We start from the raw sequence: 17,176 nt of genomic DNA, 5'->3' as shown, positions 1-17,176 counted from the left end.
GGTTGAATATAGATGGATGGAAGTGAATATGACACTTGAGGACATATTCAATTTAATATTTTACTAAAAACTTTACAAGTTTTATTTTAAGAGACTGTTGTATGGGAGAAACTTTTGTATATTTTTTTTATTTCTTCTCACACTGCTGTTCCACGTCCATTCCAGTAGGGGGAGAAGCTGGCAACAGACCGTCAACAAAAACACACGAAGAAGAGTTTCTTCCTGTTGTGGGGGGGAGGGAGGGGGTTTCTGTCGCGAGAACTGGAGACGCTGAGCTGCTTCCCCCTCACACTGTTGGGGTAAACTTTCGGCTTCATGCATATATAATCCCTTTAACAGTAAGTTATACTCCGTTAAAAGTCTTTCCAGCGTAAATCACGACGTGGGTGAGACATAAAGTGTTATTTCCGGCTAGCACTCGTTAGCTAAACATAAACCACGGTGCTAGCTCTAGTGTTGCCCATAAAGGTTAACCGAGATGGAAAACGGGTAAAAGACAGAATTGAGCGGGTCGAGTTGATATCAGTGTGATTGTAATGTAGTGGTTTAGCTTGTAATTGTACAGCTGCGGTGTGACCAGCCTCAGTGTTGTGCTAGCCGTTAGCCACTTTATTATAATGCTGTTGTACATAATATGAGTGGGTTGTGTTGAACAGCGGTGGAGTCGGTACATAAAATAGCATCAGTGAGTTCACGTTGTGAAGCGAATGCATGTAGTCTCAGATTAAAAGAGTACATTATTGTTTCATCCTCGCTAATTTGACTGGATATTTTTTCTAAAATGAAATCCCGAAGTCCAACAACTGATAGGTCGATGTAGGTTGTGTATAAAATGCTGTCAGCGCTGACCACCACTGGCGTCCTGTCACTGTAAACATGGTAGGAAAGCTTTGACAACATGTTTTCATGAGAAACGCTTTGGTAACACGCACATGTCTATTTGATGTCTTCTTCTGCACACAGGAGAACGACATGGACCTCCACAAAATCATCCACAGCGCCCTGTACGATTTCATTCAGGCTTACATTCCTGATGCAGATCTCAGGTAAAGAAACACCTGGTTGTTTGGTATCCCCCCCAAAATTTATGTTCTTTCAGTTTTACAGCATCTCTACACTTCTATGTCAACACAGCACACTCGATGATGTTCTTCTCTCATACATTACTGGCGTCTTGGAGGATCTTGGCTCTCAGCAGAGTGTTGATGAGAACTTTGATGTGGAGGTTTTTGCAGAGATGCTGGAGGCTTACATCCCTGGTTTTGCTGGAATTGATAGGTAAACATTCATACTTTTCCCCTCTTCTGACTGTACTTAACACATTACTACAAAATTTGTTGACTTTACAATGTTTTTTTCTTCTTCTGTTTGGCAGTGTAAAGGTCTGTGAGATGATGTTCAGCCTGGCTTCAAAACTAGCTACAGCCCGGACCGTAGGTAGTGTTTTTATTTTACTAAGAATTTTTACAATTTTTTTGCAGCATTACTCTTTCCAAGTGGTTTCTCCATTTCCATATTGCGGAAGGATTCATCAGAACAAGATATACTGGGCTGTCAGTCGTTTGGTGAACTTTTAAAGAACAGTGGGCTGATATTTATTTTTATGTTTTCTTTTATCCGAAGAAGAAAATGTGCCTAAGGAAAGGACAGAAGCGAGTTCATTAAAACTTCCCACCCTGCCCAGTGAACATCCACCAGGAAGAGAAACACAGGCAGAGGGCGCCACTGCCAAGGTTATCAGTTTTGCACACATTTACCAAATAATTATTCTTGAGTAAATTTTCGAAACACTGTAATTTATTTTGCTCGTGGTGTGGTTTGATTATTTTATACATACTGTATATGAAAGTAACAGTGATTGATCACTGTGGCGACCCCTGAAGGGAAAAGCCAAAAGGAAAAGAAGAAGATGAAAGTAACACAAGTAGACCTTCATTGTGTATTAGGGTTATTGTCAGAATTCATGCTTTTTAGCAATTCAAAGTAACCAAATTAAAGAGAAACTGCTTGTACCAAAACATGAACAATGCAAAAGATATTGCAAGTGTATTCCAAAATATTAGGTAAAATGGTAATTTTATTGATTGCCGTATCTTGAAATGATTCAACCTTTTCATGAAAAGCATCACTAGAATATTGTAGACACATAATCATGTACAGTACATAGCCAAACACCATCTCTCTGCTGTGTGCCTGAAGAATCTTAGTCGTTCTTCAATTTATGTAATATCATATACAGTAAACTTGTAGTGACACTACAGAAATTTTGTATGGCATTCAAGTTAGGTGAATGATGGCCACCCTAGAATGTCCAACAATGTCTTATTTGTAAATGTAAGAGAAGTGCTTAGAATCATTCTGGTGCTGCACAAGTCAGTAAAAGCAGCCTTTTTTGTGAAATTTGGTTTTTAATTTGATTATTGCAAACACTTGATAAATTAGGCCAATAAACCAGCATACATTGGGGCTTGAATAAAACATTGACTGAATTTAGAGGCAATATGAATGTGTCTTTGTCCAGCCCCCAGTATCTGAGTGGGATTCCCAGGAGCAGCACCTGCTGGAGATGTTTCCCAAATGTAGTTTGTCGGAGGCTCGCAGTGCTCTGTCTATAGCCAAAGGAGACATGGAGGAAGCTGTTCGTCTCATCTTGGAGGGTGATGTCCAGCTCAGCCCTTCTCCTGTTATTGTGAGTATCTACTACGAGTAGAAAGCCTATCACTGGGTTTGATATCAGTCACCTGCTAATTTATGTGTGTTATTAATTTGATATTCCTCTTACCTCAGGCAAACCACGGGAAGAGTATTTCCTCGCTGGCGGATCATAAACTCAAAGAGAGCATTCTTGAGAAGTAAGTAAAATTTCCATTTTCATCCTGTTGAAAGCAGAATGGTATTTTTTTTCCTGTCTATTTGACTACTTCTCTTTTTGCAGGTACATGCTGGTGGACAATGAGGAGGATAACAAAACGCACCGTCCCGTCGCCCCAAAAGATGCAAGTCTTTCATTGTTAACCGTATTCACAATAGAGCATTACCGTGTCTGTGTCGTACAATGAAATCTCTAAATCTCATCTAATCTTTACAGGCTCCAAAAAAGCTAGTTCGGTACCATGGCAACCAGGTGGTAACAACCAAAGGAGAGCGATATCAACTTGTAAAGAAAGACGAGACAGAGGACATGAAGAAGACGTATGTAAACCTCAAGCCTGCACGGAAGTACAGATTCCATTGATGATCAGCATAATCCCATAAGAGCAGCTACTGACAATATTGTTTACATTGTTTTGTTTATTTATTAGGTTAATTTAGCCTGACATTATTAGTGTTTACAAGATATTTTCGTGTGTGCAAGTGGCTTTTTTTTTTAAACGTATGCCTTGGTTTAAAAACATGACATTACAGTGTTTCAGTTGGTTCGCTTCCTTGAGGAGCTTTTGAAGATCTTGTGATTACTTTGGTGAAGATGTTGTGATTTGTTTTCCTTTTAACAGCCTAACTTTTGTACTTTGCCATGTCAGCAGGTCCAATGTTGCACTGCCATTGTTGTATTTTTATGTTTTCACATGATTTTTTTTTATGTAGTACAAGTTGTACATATTCATTTATTGCATCTGTAAAAAGTTCTGGTGGTGCTACAGAGTCTCCACTGGACATCACATGGCCCAATGTGGTTTTGTACATATTTAGTATTGATGCCATTTTCATTTCAAATTCTATTTTTACACCATGTAGGAATAGCTAATATAAAATGTTTTGCCAAGCCTATGGATTTGATCAGTTTGAGGTGCTAGATTGTTTTCAAATCAAACTCTTGTCTGATAGCTTTTAACTAGAAGTGACCTCACCCAGTGGTTTGATCCGTTCTCCCAGAGTTAGACACCATTCGCGTGTAAACAGATTTTATAGTAGTTATGATACACCCACATCACTGTTCATGAAGAAAGAGTGAATTACTGTTTCTACAGTACTGGATTTTAATTCAAGAATCTGCCCTGTTGCACTCCTGAGGGAAAAGGTGAATGTTTAATGAAAATGCAAGATTTCACATAATTTTTTTATTTTTAAATTGAAATTACTGGTAATTATTGGTCAAAGTGTTAATGTATTGTAATTGTCAGTGTTTGTTGTTTCGTTCTTATGTCCTCCAAATATCTTCGCAACCGTTGCAGATAGAAAAATTAAATAAAAAGCAGATTACTCGGGCGGTAAAGGGGATCAGAATGAGATGATGACCTTGAGAAAACTAGGTCAAGGTCAAATTTCCACTTTTGTACACTCAGGAACCAGATAAGACAGAAAGACAAGGGAGAACGCCAGTGTGAGTGAGACCTTGGATCAAAGCTAGTGCGTTGACCTACCTTTAGTGGGATGTTGCAGTCTCTTGACTGCTTTGTTACGCATTCAGTTTAAAGATGAGTTTCATCTACTGTTGGGAAATGCCAGCAAGTTGCTATGAACTTGAGACCGTTAGCAGTACAATACAAATAGATGTAATTTATGATTCATTTTCTATCGCACTAAATTCAAATCTCAAGGAGTGCACAAACTATTACAACACTGGAATTGTTGGAATAATGAAGTTTCCCCAAAAATTAAGTGAAAAATGCTTCTGAATGTTTTTAAAACAATTCCAACAGCTTTATTTTTGATATAGAAGTTTTGATTTGCAGGTTCTGATAATGTATTTATTGGGAGGATTGTTGTGTGTTTTCAGGGTTTATTTACATGATGCTCAAAAAGTATCATCACTCCTTTTCTGTCATTGCATTCTGTTTCTTGTATTTTTTTATTTTTTTTGTGCTCGTGATTACTGTGGAAACTTATTTTTGGGTTCTGATTTGATAATTGTTATCTATTGGGATTTAATGATCAGGTTTTCTTCAACTGGTATATACTGTGGTTTATCATGCTGGCCATTTGTTTACCCTTCAGCAAACATATAGAGCAATTATATGCATTTTCTTTTGATGGTTGGAATACTATTGTTTTCCTGAGTCTAGCTGTAAGACAAAGGATGTGTTGTTACTGATATTTGTCATCATCAGCACCAGTTTTGTCTTAACTTTAGGATGGTGTTACTGTAGAACATCTGAGTCACAACTGACTTTTAACTCTGTACTCTGAGATACCATTAACGCACAATTTATAATAAATAAATACCAATTTTTGTAAGTCATTCCCTTTGTATTGTTTGAATAATTCACACACTGCAAATTCAAATGCATCACATTTTAATTTTCATCACATCTTTCAGAACTCAACAGTATACAACTCTGGAAACAATTTTTTTGAGGAATAGGAGCACACATTGCATGAGAGCAGGAAAAAATATACCTTGTCTTTGCCATCCCTGGTCAGTCACACATTTAAAGCTGTTAAACACCAGAATGAAAACAAACATCTGGAAGATGTAAAGAAAAGAAAATCAAGTACTACAGCTTTCAGTACCATGCCATTGTTAAGCAAGGCATATGCAGTAAATGGAAGCAAAGTTTACTTTGTTCATATCCAAAAAGTTCTTACCTTTTAGATAAGTATCTCTGTTCCATTGCAGTGCAGTTCCAAAGAAACCTGCTGTCTATCAGTGGTTCAAACAGTCACCACATACTGATGATTCATCTGAAGATGGAGATGTATCCATCTAATACTTTGGATGTTGGTTTGGCACATTTTACAGCAACGCTAGCATTAACTTTAAATTTAAAGGACTTCAGAATATGGCTGTATTTATGCAAGAGTGTCAGACCATTTCAGAGGTTATCACTACAGAAACCTCAAGAGCAAATGTTCAGCTAGAATTTGACTTTTGTATATGCTACATTTAGCACAAAATACTGCATAACTGTATTGTAAATAAAACATGAATAAAGCTTGTCATGAAACTGCAAATTCGACCCCTCGATGGTACTTCATATTCATACTATTCTAAGACACAAGCTTCTTCCCAGCAAGTCTTGTGAGTTCAGTTCATGAATAACATTAACACAGAGAAATCACTGACGCAGGTAACACAGTTTTAACGTCATATTCCCAAGAATGCATCATTTGTAATTACTCTTAGAAGTTTATCTAAAACTGCACCAACTCTTTTTTTAGTGGAATGCTGAATAACACATCCAACCAAGTCCTCAAAATATGGATCAACCAAGAATATTAATAAAACACAAAGCAATCATCCATTTAAAATATTTTACCCGTCATGTATTCCTTCAGACGTTCATATGACCCCTTTTTCTACACTGACATTGATCATATCTCATCACTTCATCATTGTACTTGTGTGTTTTATTATCTTGGCTCTGCTGTGCCTCTCAATTTAACAAAGAAAATTGTGGATCACATACACATGTGAGCATGTGGATCCTGCAGATTAGATTAATAAATATGTCTTCCTTTTTTTCCCCTCTTAAACATTTGCAAGATCAGTCATCTTCAGTGGTGTAAACAAAAACCTGTTTTCAAGATGCTGTGATAAAGATGGAGAGAGGTTGTTTAGTGAAAAACTGAAAAACTCACATCTCTATTATTACATTAAAAAAATGTCTTGTACTTAGCTGATGCGCATCCATTAGTGGTCAAAATGTTAGGGTCCCTCTCCCCAAGGTATCGGGATCAGACAAATCTTTACTGACTGGATGAGCAAATGCAGCAAGAACACAGAGTAGCTTGAATTATGACACCAGTTCACAAAAGTACAGCTAGCCTCGAGTCACTTTGGGTCTCCTCTTTGAAGATTCCCTCAAGTGGGGTGAATTCCAATGGTGTGTATCCTGTAGTTGTTGTATTTGCATTGACTATGGCACAAAAATGAAGCGCAGTGGTTTTAAGTTGGCCACTTATTGCCATGCAGTGATGCATCGCTTCAAAGTCTGGTAGACAGTTTGAAGGGTAGGGCTCTAACTATCCTGGTCATATCGGCCCTTGATCATCGTTTTTAGCAAAGGTCCCACCTACACACACAAAAAAACATTTCTGTTAGGATGAGCTACTTTAGGTTGTGGAAGTCTTATATTCACGTCCTTGCTGTCTCAGACTGATATCTTCTTTTTATTTCTATGAAATCAGGTAAGCCATAAATATTCACAGTAATTGGGTTGCTGGAAGGGTGGGTATTCCCAAGGGATTTCAAGTAACAGGTGACCTAAATATGAATCTGGTTTGCTGTTCTAAAACTGGCCGTGTGAAACTCATGGGTGTCTTTTGCAGTCTTATGCAAATACACTGACTATTAGAAAGGCTGTATGGTCAAGATAACGTAAGTCAATGGTTTTACCTCATGAGGGTCTCCGAGTGCTTCTCCCAGCATCTTCTCAATATTCCTCATGATGGCCACCTTCTGATGAGCTCTCAGGGGGTACTCTATCCTTTTGGGTGTAGGTGCACCCTGAAGGAATGAGGCAAGAAAGAGAGCGGTTACGAAGGTATGAGGCACAAAATACAAAAATGTTAATAGTTTTAATGATTCAGACACGCATACTTTGTACCAGAAGTTCACAGTGATCGTCACTCCACCATTCAACAGCGATTCAATGTGATGCCACCTGAACACAGAAAACAGTGTAACCACATGTACAGCAACTATTGACACCAAACAATTTTTCAAATCAGCAACTTAAATACAGAACAATGATTAAAAAACAGTTATTAAACTAGAACAGTTATTAAACTAGAACTAAGGCAGTCACAGATTGCAACATCCCGCAACTTACCCTGACCTACTTTAAGGGTAGGTCAGAGTAGCCTGAAAGTAGTACCTGAAGACCATAGATCAAAGCTAGTGCATAGGTAGATCAAAGCACTAGCTTTATATGGTCTTACACTGGCCTTCTCCCTTGTCTTTCTATCTTATCCGGTTCCTGAGTGTATAAAAGTTGAAATTTGTCCATGACCTAGTTTTCTCAAGGTCAAGGTCATCATCTCATTTACATCCCCTTTGCTGCCCGAGTAAAGTGCTTTTTGTTTCATCTTTCTATCTGCAACAGTTGCGAAGATATTTGGTGGACGTACAAATGAACGAACGAACACTGACAATCGAAATACATCACCACTGTGAAGCAGGATATAAAAAAGGCTGACAGAACAGAGGGACTGTCTCAGACATCTACTGCTTGAGGGACAGGGACTGCAGTTACAAGGTATGACACCCCTGTCCTGCATTTTTTTAGTGGTGAGGTATGCATGATAAACATCCAAAAAATGCAACAAATTGCATTCACTGGGTGCAGACAGGTGTGTGCAGTGACACAAACTGACACAAACTCAGCTCATCTTAGAATTGACACTTGTGCAAAGCATTTTCATATTTAATATAATCTCTTCTTGCTGCAGCCAGTATGCTCCGATTTTTTTTCTTGCCAATCAGGATTAATGTATAAAGTAAAATCACTGTGGATTAATGAATCAATTAGAATTACAATTAAACTATCTACCGACTTAAAATTAATTAACAGTAAGGGACTGTAGACACTCAAACTTTTTAAAATGATTAATAACTTTCAAACATCACTTTGAGCACCCCAATAATGTGTTTCTGAAATGAAGCATGCTTTACTGAAGCTGAATGCACTCCAAAGTAATTCAATAACCTGGAGATAAGTAGATGATGTAGTGGTGTAAATGATTTAATACTTACTATTCTGGCACAGAATAGTAAGTATTCTTTCCTTTGAAAAGCTAACACAAGTGTTTCTTACCAGTACATGGGTATGTACAGCACATCCCCAGGGCCCACAACAGCCTCATAGCCAACAACATTTTTAAAGTCAGGAAACTTCTCATAATCAGGATTATCAAAATCAACCTAAAAATGAAAGATATTTCAAGTGAATATTTTTTTAAATAATGCCCCTCTTTAATTACAAAACACATATCATTGCTTTGATTCATTTTAAAGACAATATCATCCTAACAACTTTGTTTCATGTGTTGTCACTTTTTGTAACCACCATAACCACAGAACTTTCCTACTTTATAAGCCAATACTAAACTCGAGATAAATTTCTACAAATATTCGGCTTACTTGGCTCTGTCTGTCACATGGATGATGCACAGGGTATGGATAGAGACTTTCAAACTGGTCTGGAGGGAAAAGTATACATCTCTTATGGCCTTTGACCTGTGCAAAAAAGTTCTGCTGCTCATCATAATGTGCTGGTGTAACATTTCCTATAATGAGAGAACATTGAAAAAAAAAAAGTCATGTGAAAAACATTAAGGGCAAAGTCAAACGAGGAGCCATGATACTGTAAACTCTATGACAGACACTGTGAAGCAGCATTCCTAGGATTAGATTTCCTACCCTCCATGCCGATGAGCAGAAGGTTAGAGGTCAGCTGTCCCCAGTTTCTCTGGGCTTGCTGCTTGTTGATCCAATTCCAGTTGAAGCCGAGGAAATCCAGGACAATCTTCTTCCCGACTGTGTCATTCAAGGTCTGCTGCAGATACACTCTTGGAAGCCATAAGAAAACAGACGTCAAAACGAGAACCACTTTTGTCTAGTTTTCAAACATGCTTTGAATGTGCCTGCAGGATAGGAGCTAGCTTATCAGCTGCTGTACTTCACCAGATCACATATCACTTCAACCATGAAGAACAATAAGAAACTGAAGGAAGCGAATGTTGTCAAATCCAAACGTCTAAAACAATAATTGTGGAGAGTCGGTGAGTAGTGCAGCAAGTGCACTTTAAAAGGAGCTGTATGTATAGTATCGCACACAATCTGCTCACAATCTGCAGTTTAAGCAGATCTCTATCCATCCTCCTGTGCTGTACTGTTCTTCATGAGAAAGCCTTACTGCACACCTGCAGCACCATCATACCTTGTTCAAGCACTCGGTTACTTACCTGTTTCAGCTTTAAATGAATACTAATATATTATATATATATTAACCCTTCTAAAACTTGGACAGCTAATTAAATGGCTTCATGTAAATAGTGTAAGTTACGTTCTCATTAAAACATCAATATAAATATCTTACCTCTCCTCTCCTCCCCTTTCCTCTGTTTTATGCATTTTATCTACAAATTCAGAGAATTTCATTTCCATTCGTTGTGACTTAGGGACAAAGTTCACATAATTAGCCATTTTCTTCTCATCATAGTAGAGAAACTTGTGGTTTTCTGCAATGTAAACAGAGAAGTCTCCATTTCCAATGTTCTCCTGGAGGTATGCAATGTCCCATTTGAGAGCCGGATACACGAGGTTTGTGTCTGTTAAAACCACTGGTTCCTGCAAACAGATAACATTGTACTTTAGTACAAACTGGACGCAAATACACAATACAGTATAATGTAAAATGTTGAAGTACACATGCAGTTTATCAAAGAACTAGATTACATCACGGGTTTCACGGATTTGTTACATTTATAGTCAGATAAAAATGCAATTGATAGTTTTACAATCAATTCTACATTTTCATTTAAAATCCATAAAAATGTGCAAGACTAAATATTTGCAGTGCTGTCATCTCCATCGTATGGTCACAGAGACAGTACCTGTAGAGTCGAATAGAATACACGGTTTAAGGGACACGGCTGCGGACCCTGTAGGTCAGCCCGGTACTGGTCCTCCTCCGCTCGGAGGGCTACGTGACTAACTGAACGTAGTCCGCTGCGCGCGCGCCCACTGGCGCGTGTCGCTGCACCCATCCACTGTTTCACTATGACTGCTTATAACGCGCAGCAGCAGCATATGGAGACGTGCATAAGAGCAGACCAGCGTATTGACTGCAGTGACGTGGGCGCGCGAGACAAATTAGTCTCTTAAATCGACACTTTGTCGGGTCCATTATCGGCAATCACATCACGTGACACACAATTGGTTTCGAGTGTTGCCTGAAATGATCGATGGATCTGTGGCGAGAGGAGCTGCTATAACGTACTTGGCTGAACATACCGACAGGAAACATTTTTGACATGCTTTTTGTTTTTGCTTTTTGGGATTGGCTGTCGGTCATTCATTAATTTATCCGTTAATAAGATTACTCTCCTACTATTGTAGTGATCAATTTCTCTAGAGCATGGCAGTCATTGATTAAGGTTGGAGTGTAACGGCAACTCACAAATCTGAGTCATGGATCCACACCAGAGCTACTACAAAACATTATGGAGTCTATGGAGAGGGATGTAATGAACAGTACATAGATAAACTGACGGACAACATGCAAACTCATTCAACATGCAAACTCACTCACACTTTTACAAAATACTTACTTTTGATTTCATTTTCTTTTTTATATGGTGTATTATGCAAGAATTTGACTCCTTGAATTCATACTCAGTTCATTCTGACCTTGTTCTGGTTTCATTCAAACAAAACATGGTAGAATGTCACCAGCTATAATTGACCGCTGCCATTAGCAGGTTATTTCCTCTAGCCGTGGAGCTGGTGTTTATTAACAGATTCTGACTAGACTTGGAGCTCAGAGCATTGTGAGAAAGTTGGGTTACACGAGCTTTGGAGCAGCCACTGAGGGAGTTTCAGGGAACATGGGCAGGGAGCTGCAAAGGAATGGGTGTATGAACCACAGCTGGGCAGGAAGGCAACTGAGCCACAGTCCAGAAACCTCCAAATCAGGCCAGCCATACCAGGACCAAACACAGCCTCTAACATCAGCAGATGTTAAGTCAGGGAACACAATGTCAAAATAATTTACAGAAGCCTCCCTAAACAGTCACTTTGAGGTAAACCATTGCACCATAATCGTGCCTCAGCATTGTGTATAAATATGACAAAGGCATAACGGAAGGTCATTGTTGTTTATCCTCTAAACTGGCAACAGAAGGATTATTAGCATCAAATCAATGGGCCTGGCAAGGCCATAGGACTGGACAAGGATGTGACATTTCAGCTACATGTTATGTATATAACTTGGAGATTTTATACAGAGCTAGAAGCAGTAATCAGCAAACTAAAAGAATAAATATCAGCTGTACATGATGAGTTATTCCATTGCATACACAGTGCTGATGGATGCAAATAAGAAATCACACCAGGGATCAACACTGATGAGTTATACCAGGTTATACCTGCACCTGCAGGCCCTGCTTATGAACAGCAGGAAGGAAACTGGTCAGGGTGGGGTGCAGGGTTGTGCCCTAAAAGCACATGCACACCTACTTGCCTGTCTTCACTGATATATTGAACATTTCACTGAAGTCACTGATAGAACACAGCACACCAAACTTGGGGATCTCATTTCCTCCAATGTCATCCTCAACAGACACCCTCCATTGGTGCATCCTCAGTCCTGTCCTATACTCACTTTCTATTACAAATTACATTGTGAAGAAATGTCCAATGACATTTACGATTCTTCTGCATTCTATTTTACGCAACAAAAAGTTTGTATTACGTTACAGGACTGAACCAGGCAAACAGAGTAACACGCTAATTTAAGTAAACAAGTATTTTTTTATCCTACATGACATCAATTCTTAAGAATCTGTTGATAATTTTATTTTTCTGTCAGTTGGTGGTTTTTTAATTTTTTTTTATTATATTGAGATTCTTGCAAAAAATTTCAATGTACTGATAGTTAAAATGCAAATATATATACTCCCTGTGGGATTTAATTTAAAGTCAATTGTGCAGATTTACTGGGTTGAGTATATACAAGTGGGAAACTGAAAACAGGACGGTGTTTCTTTTTTACAAAGTCAACTCAACAAAGACATTAAATATTTTTATTCACTCAGCTCATGCATAATTATTTAACCAGAATATTGTGACGTCATCGTTACCCGCTTGTGTCGTTATATCAGGTTATGTATCTGAACAAAAATACCAGTCAGGTTACAAGCAGTTTATTAACACCAAAAAAAAAAAAAAAAAAACCTGATTTGTGCCGTAATGTCATTTTCGAGGGACCAGTTCTTGAACAAAATATATAATAAAATATATATACAAATATATATTTTTTTAAAATATATATACAAAATATATATAATAATAATAATAATAATAATAATAATAATAATAATAATAATAATAATAATAATAATAATAAAGCCAGGGGTATTTGGGACAAGTAAAAAAGTTTCAACAAGCTAAGTTATTTACCTCGTTGTTAATGAGTGTGTCTGCTCTGGGGTCCGCAGAAGACAGTCTGGGAATGGGTTTAGTTGGGAAAGAGTATTTCCGAAGCTGAGACTCATCCCAGCCCCAGTTCCTGACGCCGGTTAAACCGGTGCAGCTTTCGGTCTCCAGCGAGTCAGCCCCGGCAACGCGCGTCGCTGCCATGTTGGTCGTCAAGAGACGATTAGTTTCCTCTCAACCGCCTCAAAATGAAACAACAACCGTCTTTCGGATTCGCTCCTGCAGGTCTTCGGAATCAGCAGCACATTCACACGGTCTCTCCCATTCACTGTTTTTGTTTTAGCCCCAAAAACCCAAAAACCCTGTGACGTTCCCACCGACTCCAGCGCTCACCCCAGCGCCGCTCCGTGTAATTGTTTACACACCGTGTTGACGCCGAGAAAACCCACGACACAAGCCATATTAGTTAGGACACGCGTTAGAGACCCAACAGCGACACCATGCGGACTGGAGGACTGACTGTCCATATTTTAATGACTGACTCTGACCGCTAGATGGAACCTTTGCTCTTTTAAAGGTTTCAGAGAGTTGATCGTGAGAAACGGTGGCGCAGTGGTTAGCGCTGTCGCCTCACAACACGGCGGACCCGGGTTCGAGTCCCACTCTGTGCGGAGTTCTCACGCTCTCCCCGTGTCTGCGTGGGTTCTCTCCACGGTTCTCTCTCTTCCTCCCACCTCCAAAACCATGCGCTTTTGATTGACCGGTCCCAAATTCCCCATAGGAGTGAGTGTGTGTCTGAGTGGTTGTATGTCTTTGTGTGGCTCCGCGGTGCACTGGCGTCGTGCCCGGAGTGTCCCCCGCCTCACGCCCTATCCCACTGGGATAGGCTCCAGCTCCCCGTGACCCACTGCGGCAGATGTAGCGGTGGTAATATGAAAATGACTGACTGACCTTCTACCAGTTACCTGTACTGTAATACGGTGTATTTGTACTTGCATGCGCAGTATTTACACTTACTGCGCTGTGTTTCACAGGGCAAATTTTTCTGGTTACATTTTCCTCTGCTATACTTGTTTCACAGGTATAGAGACAAGTTGTGTGTTTATGCACATGGATTGTGATGTAAGTAGGATGCACTGTCATGACTAATACTGCTCTACACAGTATATTGTAGAGGAGTGTTTTACACCAATGGTCCGATCAATGGTCCAATCAATACACTGTGCATTAGGAAGCGATGATACATAATATTATTGTATTGTTCCTGACTGACAATGATACAGGACACTGCACGGAGGTAGTCCCCACTCCCTTATTCTTTGTCTGTGAGAGGTACAGTAGCACCACAGTAAGTGAACACTTTTGAAATGCTGAGTAAATATTTGCCAATGGTTAGGGTTACCTCAGCGGTACAACACGATCACTTCATTTCTCATGAGGGAGAAAAGCACATTGTACCTTTGCTCAGTGGAACCAGACTCTCTTTGGTCATTTCCAGGGTGGTGTTGAGGGAGATGGAGTAGGCTCTAAATCTTATTAATCACGTTGACCACTAGGATTCTGTGTCTTAATATATGGTCAGATCCCTGATGTGTACCTGTCCTGTCAGATGTCTCTATTAATGGGGGTGGTGGGCTTGGTTCCAATGGTACATTTTTTAGTTGTTTTACTAAAACACTTTGCATAGATGTCCTATTAATGATTAGTAAAGAAGCGGTTCACAATCAACCCCGCCACCCCAACATGCAGAAGCATTTTTACCTCTTACGTAGATGATCACTGGACTCTGAACTCCATGACAATGCGATGGTTTAATTACCCTCTGTGAATATACTATAAAAAGTTTTTAAAAACCATATGAGAGTCATAATTCGTAGACTGTGAAGATAACTGTGCCAGTCTGTGCATGGGTAACACAACAGAGATGTTTCACAACTATAATCAGAATTGTGCTTTGTTACGATATAAATATTCAAAACTCCAGTTCAGTCGCAATTGTGTTACGAATGAGATATAGGATTTGGGATGATTAATCATAAATTAGGACTTGACTGAACCTTTATATGACACTGGGTCACCCTATGTATGTAGTAGGGATGAGCAAGTACACCACTATCTGTATCTGTATCTGCATCTGTTCAACTATCTAAATTCTCTATATCGGTAACTGTACTCGGAATGGGCGGGAGGGGATGGGCGGGACAGAAGTGGGTGTGGTTTGACCGGAAATGGGTGGGGCTTAAATCGGTACATTATTTTAAGTATGAAATTGATATGGATTGATCAGAAGTTGCTGTATTTATTGTTTATTTTAAAACTATTTACAGAACAGCCTCAAAATTGAGATTCAAATCAATGTTTTTGATCACAAAAGTAGGAGAAGAAGTTTTTTTATTAACTCAGAACATGAAGTTTATTAATGAATACAACGCATGCAATAGGAAATTATGAAATACAAAGTATGCATGAACAACAATTGTCATACTCAACACAACTTTCTAATTTTTTTTCTTTTTATTTTTTTATAATTCTTATGATCAAACTGTTTTTTGCCAATTATTGATTTATTTTTACCGCCTGATATTCTTGCTGTTTTTTTTAACACAAAGTTAAACAAAGTTTATTAAGGTGTGTTTGTGTGTGTCTGTGTCTGTGCATGTGTGTGTGACTGAGTGACTGTGTGAGAGGGAGAAAGAGAGCATTTTTCAGCTCTGTCTGGTCAAATGCACTGTGTACGTGCAACGAAACAAAACAAGAAACAAGTTCACCAAGTTACCTTAAACAGACCAAAATAGAGGCAAGCTGAAGAACACCTAAGGATAGCAACGTGAGCTACAGTGAAGCCACGCACAGAGAGATCAGTCAATGTCTGTGTGTGTGCGAGAGTGGGGCAGAGAGCCTCTGTAGTGTCTCTGTAGGGAGGGGCAGGTGCTGTTTGTGACTGGTCAATCACAGAGCGTGAAGACAGTCAGTTCTGAGGATTTTCTTTCAGCTATGCCAACTGGGATGGGCTCCAGCTCCCCGTGACCCGCACAAGTGGATGAAGCGGTCACAAAAATGAATGAATGAATGAATTAATGAATAATCACGAGTATTGACAAGTTTTATTCGTAGCATGATTGTACTCATCAAAAATGCATTATCCGTACCGGATACTCATCTGAGACGAGTACCTGGCTCAACCCTATTATGTAGTACTAGTAGAGCTGCAACATTTCTCTGCTCAAGTTCTCATTTATTGTGCTCTAAACTGTTGTATTTGTTCTAATAAATAACTATAATAATAATAATAATAATAATAATAATAATAATAACAAAGAGTATTTTTCTATTAATTATTTGATGAAAAAGGTATTTTATATATTTTGTTTTCTGTGAAACCCAAAGAATTCAATAAATATTCAATGAGGATGAACAGTTACAATTTTCTAAATATTTACATAATCAAAAACAGTATAATTTTACCCCCATTTTCTATAATTACCTATTTGTTTGCTTGCTTTCTTGTTTGTGCAAAATCTGACGCATCTCGTGCATTTTCCCTTCAGTCATGCTTCATCAACAGGGACCTATTCCGGCTACCTGGTGGCTTCCAATGCTCGCCACTTCCTGCGTAGCTCAGTGAGCTAATCCGAGCTGATCTGGCTGATGCTCCTCTCTTTTCTTCTTTCGCAGATGCCCACAGCTCTCCTATCAGCCACCCGAATGACCCTCGAGAAACAACTGAGTCCCGTAGTTACTGTTAAACACCAACAGTGTTGAACACTTTCAAACAGTTGAACTGCAGTCAAAACAAATACTCATGATGAGTGATGGCTCTGCAATTAAACAGTTTCCTAATGAGTCAAATCAGATATTATCTTCTCTTTCTTGAGCAAAACACAAACAAATCAACCTAATAACACAAGGTGAGCACAGATTTCAGTGGATTTTGTTTTAAACGCTTTAAGAGCATAAACGTTCCACTCATCTGTGGTCATGTGTGTTGGCTTTCTCTCACATTCACACTGACACCAGCCCCTAAAGGTGTGGTAGGTCCAGAACCCCTAAGCCATAAATCCTATTAGTCGAGGGTTCTTTGAAGCATTATAAGTCATTCTCACATATTTCATTGATTGCATTCTTCCTCACTATATT

The 17,176-nt window shown here is 39.0% G+C and overlaps 2 protein-coding genes across 5 annotated transcripts; one reads left to right on the top strand and one right to left on the bottom strand.

The window, feature by feature from the left end:
• The first annotated feature begins 246 nt into the window (after positions 1-246).
• cuedc2 (CUE domain containing 2) lies at positions 247-16,824 on the top strand. 3 transcript variants are annotated; one of them, XM_068327387.1, is made up of 10 exons: positions 247-338; positions 964-1,046; positions 1,135-1,278; positions 1,376-1,437; positions 1,624-1,733; positions 2,522-2,689; positions 2,788-2,852; positions 2,936-2,996; positions 3,089-3,192; positions 16,715-16,824. In XM_068327387.1, exons 2-10 carry the CDS (start codon positions 973-975, stop codon positions 16,746-16,748), a joined length of 822 nt encoding a protein of 273 aa, XP_068183488.1. In that variant the 5' UTR covers positions 247-338; positions 964-972; the 3' UTR covers positions 16,749-16,824. The 3 variants fall into 3 exon arrangements, with proteins under 3 accessions (XP_068183488.1, XP_068183489.1, XP_068183487.1); XM_068327388.1 differs by lacking the exon at positions 16,715-16,824 and adding an exon at positions 7,986-8,415; XM_068327386.1 differs by lacking the exon at positions 16,715-16,824 and having other exon boundaries at positions 3,089-6,189.
• hif1an (hypoxia inducible factor 1 subunit alpha inhibitor) lies at positions 5,218-13,448 on the bottom strand. 2 transcript variants are annotated; one of them, XM_068327384.1, is made up of 8 exons: positions 13,064-13,448; positions 9,981-10,231; positions 9,302-9,450; positions 9,023-9,168; positions 8,697-8,803; positions 7,481-7,544; positions 7,277-7,387; positions 5,218-6,953 (listed from the first exon to the last, which is right to left on the bottom strand). In XM_068327384.1, the coding sequence occupies exons 1-8, from the start codon at positions 13,241-13,243 to the stop codon at positions 6,900-6,902; spliced, it is 1,062 nt and encodes a 353-aa protein (XP_068183485.1). In that variant the 5' UTR covers positions 13,244-13,448; the 3' UTR covers positions 5,218-6,899. The 2 variants fall into 2 exon arrangements, with proteins under 2 accessions (XP_068183485.1, XP_068183486.1); XM_068327385.1 differs by lacking the exon at positions 13,064-13,448 and adding an exon at positions 10,498-10,581.
• Positions 16,825-17,176: the final 352 nt, after the last annotated feature.

Source organism: Antennarius striatus, chromosome 11, assembly GCF_040054535.1.
Source record: "Antennarius striatus isolate MH-2024 chromosome 11, ASM4005453v1, whole genome shotgun sequence".
Classification (NCBI taxonomy): domain Eukaryota; kingdom Metazoa; phylum Chordata; class Actinopteri; order Lophiiformes; family Antennariidae; genus Antennarius; species Antennarius striatus.
This window is presented reverse-complemented; position numbering and strand designations above follow the sequence as displayed.

Bases quoted from the DNA above. Each gene is read 5' to 3' on its own strand.
- cuedc2 (XM_068327386.1), top strand. From the start codon at position 973: ATGGACCTCCACAAAATCATCCACAGCGCCCTGTACGATTTCATTCAG. The intron at 1,279-1,375 runs GTAAACATTCAT...TCTGTTTGGCAG, and splicing joins GGTTTTGCTGGAATTGATAG to TGTAAAGGTCTGTGAGATGA. The intron at 2,853-2,935 runs GTAAGTAAAATT...CTCTTTTTGCAG, and splicing joins AAAGAGAGCATTCTTGAGAA to GTACATGCTGGTGGACAATG.
- hif1an (XM_068327384.1), bottom strand. From the start codon at position 13,243: ATGGCAGCGACGCGCGTTGCCGGGGCTGACTCGCTGGAGACCGAAAGC. The intron at 10,232-13,063 runs GTAAATAACTTA...ATCTGTTTGCAG, and splicing joins ACACACTCATTAACAACGAG to GAACCAGTGGTTTTAACAGA. The intron at 9,169-9,301 runs GTAGGAAATCTA...CTCTCATTATAG, and splicing joins TCTGCTCATCGGCATGGAGG to GAAATGTTACACCAGCACAT.